General features: G+C 44.6%; 1 protein-coding gene across 2 annotated transcripts in view; it reads right to left on the bottom strand.

Annotated features, from left to right (window-relative positions):
- Positions 1-14: 14 nt before the first annotated feature.
- The window catches only part of TESMIN (testis expressed metallothionein like protein), a 32840-nt gene continuing 29801 nt past the window's right edge, over positions 15-3053 (bottom strand). For both annotated transcript variants that reach the window (XM_019547257.1, XM_019547256.1), the window contains one exon: positions 15-637. In XM_019547257.1, coding sequence (XP_019402802.1) covers positions 445-637 — 193 coding nt within the window. In that variant the 3' untranslated portion in view covers positions 15-444. The remainder of the gene's footprint in view (positions 638-3053) is intronic.

Below are 3053 nucleotides of genomic sequence, written 5' to 3'. Positions count from 1 at the left end.
GTGTGTGTGTGTGTGTGTGTGTGTGTAAGAGATAGAGAGAAAGAAAAATATAGTAGGTAAAAAAATTGGAAAAGTAATTGGCCTAAGAACAGAAACAGCTAAAACTGTAGTCTTAAGTTTTTATTGTATCCGTATTCATATCAACTCTCACCAAAGCCATTTAAATTTCTTGGACTCCATTGAGAGTTTTGTCTAGGTAAAGACTTCGGAATTTGACCCAAGATAACTATGCTGTTTTATAAGAAAATCCATTAGCATAAGTAAGTTAATTTAGGTGCTTTAAGTGGAATCAGTCTGATTATAAGGTCCAGAGCACTAAACCAGTGAAATTAAGCAGAAAGTCAGTAGAAGTCAGTGAGAGATCAAAATCTGGCTATCAAGTTGCAACATTGCTACAATATGGAGGTATGTAGTCATCATAAATTAGTTTGAGAATATATTCTGTTACTCAACTTTCACTCCTTGGGATTTAAATTCTGAATGCAGAATCTGTGATAAGCATCTCCCAAACTCTTCCAAGATCATTTGTTCAGCTACACAAATCGAATAAGCTTCTTGTTCTGCCTCTTCAGCTTGCGCCAGGAGACAGGCACATGTTGCCTCAACAACATCCCAGGATATACATGCAGTAGTTTGGCTGTAAGGAAAACAAACTTAAAGTATTTGACATTTAAATTAAAAAAATAAAAAGTTATTTTGTTGTATGTGATTGTCTTCTAATCTTACTAAGTTGAAGAATACATAGTACTATTTAGTAGTTGACTATTAGTAGTTAATATATCCCTGTGGGATATCTTACTGCTGATCTGGAACAGCCGTGGCAGCCAAATTCACCTGAATAACTACCAATATGATGGAAAGGAAACATGGTGTATTGTATAAGAGGCCTGGCCAGGGAGCCAGAGAAGATTTTGAAAGCTGCAGCACACATTAGCTAGGGACATCCTCTTCTTTGAGAGTCCCTTCATGTTTCCCTTCCTGGCACCGAGTTACCTCACTTAGTATCAGCTCTTGGAAATACAATGTTAGGCATTATTTTAGCCCCGTTGCATTATTACTCAAACAAGGGAGGGACAGGTAACTACCAACCTCATTATACAGCAAGCACTAGCAGAATGTCAACAAGGATTTTTAAAGAATCAAAATAAAACACTTTTCAGTTTTTAAAAACAGAATTAATTGCATTAAAATAAAAAATAAAAACCAAAACAAAGGGAAAAAAGCCACATTAGGTAATGGCAGCTGCAGCAAAAAAAACCATGTCTTGCAGACTGAAAGCTTTTGGACCCAGTGCAAAGGTCACTGAAATTGATAATGAAACTCCTGATTTTAGTGGATTTGGGATCATGGTTCATATTTATTGCATTTCCTAGGGTCCCATTGTTCCAGTCACTGTACAAATATAAAAGTAGTAGACTGCCTTCAAAATCTTACAGTCTAAAAGTCCAAGGGAGACAAAGAATGGAGGGAAAGGGTTATAAGTTATAATAACTGTGGCAGGGCACTGTAGGTGCCTGTGACTTTAAGAGCCTGAGCCAAGCTGCCAGCAGGTACCTGATTGCAGCAGCCATTGTAGATCCCTGGCTGCCTTTATAACTAGATCAGTTCCCTGCTGGCAGGAGAGGCAGCAAAACTGCCTGGCTGCAAGGCCACTGGTATCATCCTGGAGGTAAGGGCAGGAGCGGTAGGGGATAATTAGGAGGCTCCTGGTCCTGGGCATGATTGAAAAGTGCACCCTGCTGGGAGTGGGTGGCCTGGTGGGGCTCTCAGTGGTGTGGGAGTCCCTAGGGAATGCCAGGCCAGTGACCATCCCGGCGAAAAGCGAGTAGGTGCACGTTAACCCCAGCCCTCACCTTCGGGTGCATTGAGAATAAGATCAATAGCCAAGCACAATGACCTGTTGCTCTTGGGGGGGGGGGGGAGTAAGAGTCCCTATGAGACCCTGGAGCACCAGTTGTGGTATGTGCGAAAGGTAACAAAGGAGGAGTATAGGCCTGGTGAGCTTCTGGAAGTGCCTGAGTCAGCTGGGGAGAGACCCCGCAGGGCTAGGCACACTCCCAGGAGCACCTGAGCTGGGAATGGGGAACTCCACTCCAGAAGTGCAGGCAGGAGGTGAAGACCCCGCTGAGGGACTCAACTGGTCAATGCTGGGGCCAGGGCCTAATGGTCAAAAGGGCCAGGGGCCCACCATGAGGGATGCCCACAATGAGCGCAGAAGCTTTGGGTCCTGACTGGGCCTGAGATGGGGCCAGGGCTTATGGAAGCCAAAGGTCCCCACAGTTGGGTGCTACAGCTAATGGGCTAAGGCGACGGTTTAGCTAACTGCCTGAGATGCCATCTGCAAGGCTTGGGCTGTGGTGTAGGGGTGGAACAGAGCTGTGGATAGCCCACCCTAATATCAGGGTGCAAAAATTGGCAGCCTCCCACCTTAATTAACAACTTCATTAATTACCAGCAAGGTATGGTGGGCAAGACAAGCGGGCAGCGTGCCCAGAGGCAGGTGGGAAGCTAGCTGCAGCAAGCAAGGGATGCCCACCTCACCACAACAACATACAAGTAGGATGAACAATGTGGTGATCAACAACTCTTGTGTTGCTGCCACCACATTTAAAAAACATTTTTTTTTCTTTTGGCCAGCATAATATTAGAAGGGGATTGGCTAAATGAAAAAAAGTGAAAGAAAGGAGAGGGGGCACTGGAAGAAGTATTTAAGCAAGATAGTACAACAAGGACAAGTGCAGAGTGCTGTGCCTAGGGCGCAGAAATATCCAGCACACCTACTGGCTGGGAAATGACCCTCTCAGCAGCACAGAAGCAGAAAGGGATCTTGGAGTCATAGATGGACTCCGAGATGAACATGAGTCATTAGTGTGACAAAATCATCAGCAAAGCTAACCACACTTTATCATGCATCAGCAGATCCATGACAAATAGAACCAAGAAGGTGATACTTGCCCTCTATATGGCATTTGTCAGACTGCAGTTGGAGTACTGCATCCAGTTTTGGGTGCTGTACTTCAAGAAGTACCCAGTACCTCCCCCTCTATGCGGCA

The sequence above is a fragment of the Crocodylus porosus genome, unplaced genomic scaffold, assembly GCF_001723895.1.
Source record: "Crocodylus porosus isolate Cpor-Errol unplaced genomic scaffold, CroPor_comp1, whole genome shotgun sequence".
NCBI lineage: Eukaryota > Metazoa > Chordata > Crocodylia > Crocodylidae > Crocodylus > Crocodylus porosus.
The sequence above is the reverse complement of the archived record's forward strand: the minus strand, read 5'-3'. Positions and strand labels throughout refer to the sequence as shown.